Genomic DNA, 1,948 nt, shown 5'->3' with positions numbered 1-1,948 from the left:
AATAATAAGCTGACTTACAGAATTACTGAACTTAAGACACTTCTGGGATGTACAGTGACGATATGCAACCCACAGAGACTTAGGTCTGGAGTTCAGGAACACACTAATAACCAGAGATGCAAAACTGGGATTATCCATCTATAAGGTGGTAAATATAGATCAAGAAGAGAAGAAACCTAAGGAACAAAACATCGAGAGTTTAAACGTTAAATGTTTTCTTCCTTGGGTTTCAAACCTAGGAAGATACTCTGGATTTAACACGCCCTGTCCCCCATAGGCCATCACTTAAATAAAATAATGATTAATGTATAGCCTGTGGATAAGCAATAAGCCAAATTTCCTGCCACTCTCCTACCTAACCCATCTCTTCTAGTCAACTCTCTTCCCAAATGCTTTGAGTCACTCTGCTTCTAAAACCTTTACCACTCTAGCCCCAGACACCATCTTCCTTTCTCCTTCCTCTGGAAAGCACTCATTTAGGGCCCACTGTTTACTGCCTTCCTATGGATGTACAAGACTTATGTTCTCAACTGGTCTAGGAAGGATATGGAACACAAACTTCTTTTTTTGTAGTCCTCAGAGTATCAAATTCTGGCAACTGCACATTCATGGGCTTTCGGGAAATTGCAGCTAATTAATCTTGATATATCAGCCACATGGCCCCTATTTCTCCTTTGGAGAAACGGTTGAGGTAGGAGGCTAGGGGTCTGATCAGGGTTTCTCAGTCTCAGCACTACCGGCATTTGGGGCTGGGTAATTCTTTGTCGTGAGGGGCCATCCTGTGTACAGTAGGATGTTGGCAGCATCCGTGGCCTCTACCCACCAGAGACCAGTAGCACACACCTCCTCTCCAGTTGTAACAACTAAAAATGTCTCCAGACATTGCTCGATTTCCCCGGGAAGCAAAATCACCCCTAAGTAAGAACTACTGGGTTAGATGAAAGCAAAATAGACAAAAGGACAACATTCATGATTCCCTTCCTAGTACTGCTGTTATTAAATTTCTCAACCTTTGTCACCTTTGTTATCCCCCTCTATTTCTAACATAACCATTTTATTGGATCAAGTTATCTCTTGGGCTGCCTAGAGTCAGCTGAAAAACCCTTACCCACCCTATGTGTGTTCTCTTAATCCCATGAATCCACGGGCTATTTTTGGAGTTTTAATTACCACTTAGCTTGACACTAGCTGTCTAGAAAGTACAGAAGGTCAATGGGAGCCAGGGTCATAGCAAACCCAAGCCAGGGGAGTAAAGGAATTTGAACATGGGGGATAATTTTCAACCTTTATTAAATGCCTATTGTTTGCCAGGCCCTGTGCTAAGTTCAGGATAACAGGAAGCTGGGTCTGACTCTAGAGAGCTTGTCAACTGAGGAGCAGAGACAGACTTCCTGACAAATAACTACAATATGTGGTCAAAGCTCTACCAGAGATCTGAGTAAGGCATGACAAGCACAGGGGATCTGATGGAGACAATTAGGGAAGGCCCCGGAAATGCAGTAAGAGCTGAGTCTGTCCGTCGATGGCGAGTACAGGAGGCAGCCCAGCACCACTTCATTGATTAACTGCCCCTAAGGGATGGGCATTTGACCCAAACCTAGCCAATCAGATTTTCTTTTTAGGAAATACGAAAACTACAGGGACAGAAAGCAGGAAGAGTCAAGTCATTTGATGGCAAAGAGATGGGCTGTGACTCTTGCCACTAAGACCCTCAGCACTGCCCTAGTTTGTTCCTCCAAGACCTCTGTGACCTATACTCTAATTTTTTTTTAATCTAACAATTACTGTGTACCAGGCATTGTTTTAAGAACTTGACATAGGTTAACTCATTTAATCTTTATAACAACCCAATGCAATTAGAAATAACTCATCCCATTTTAATAGATGAATAAACTGAGGCACAATAAGTAATTTGCCAAAAGTCAAGCAGCTAATGAATGGCAGGGCT

At 42.7% G+C, this 1,948-nt stretch overlaps 1 protein-coding gene across 1 annotated transcript in view; it reads right to left on the bottom strand.

The window, feature by feature from the left end:
* Nucleotides 1–159: 159 nt before the first annotated feature.
* Nucleotides 160–1,948, bottom strand: part of FASTKD2 (FAST kinase domains 2) — a 31,239-nt gene continuing 29,450 nt past the window's right edge. Inside the window, exon 9 of the mRNA XM_012661205.1 lies at nt 160–176. Within this exon, the coding sequence (XP_012516659.1) occupies nt 160–176 (17 nt within the window). The remainder of the gene's footprint in view (nt 177–1,948) is intronic.

Source organism: Propithecus coquereli, unplaced genomic scaffold, assembly GCF_000956105.1.
Source record: "Propithecus coquereli isolate 6110/MARCELLA unplaced genomic scaffold, Pcoq_1.0 Scaffold70, whole genome shotgun sequence".
Classification (NCBI taxonomy): Eukaryota; Metazoa; Chordata; class Mammalia; order Primates; family Indriidae; genus Propithecus; species Propithecus coquereli.
Note: the sequence above shows the minus strand (reverse complement) of the source record. Positions and strands in the feature narration are given on the sequence as shown.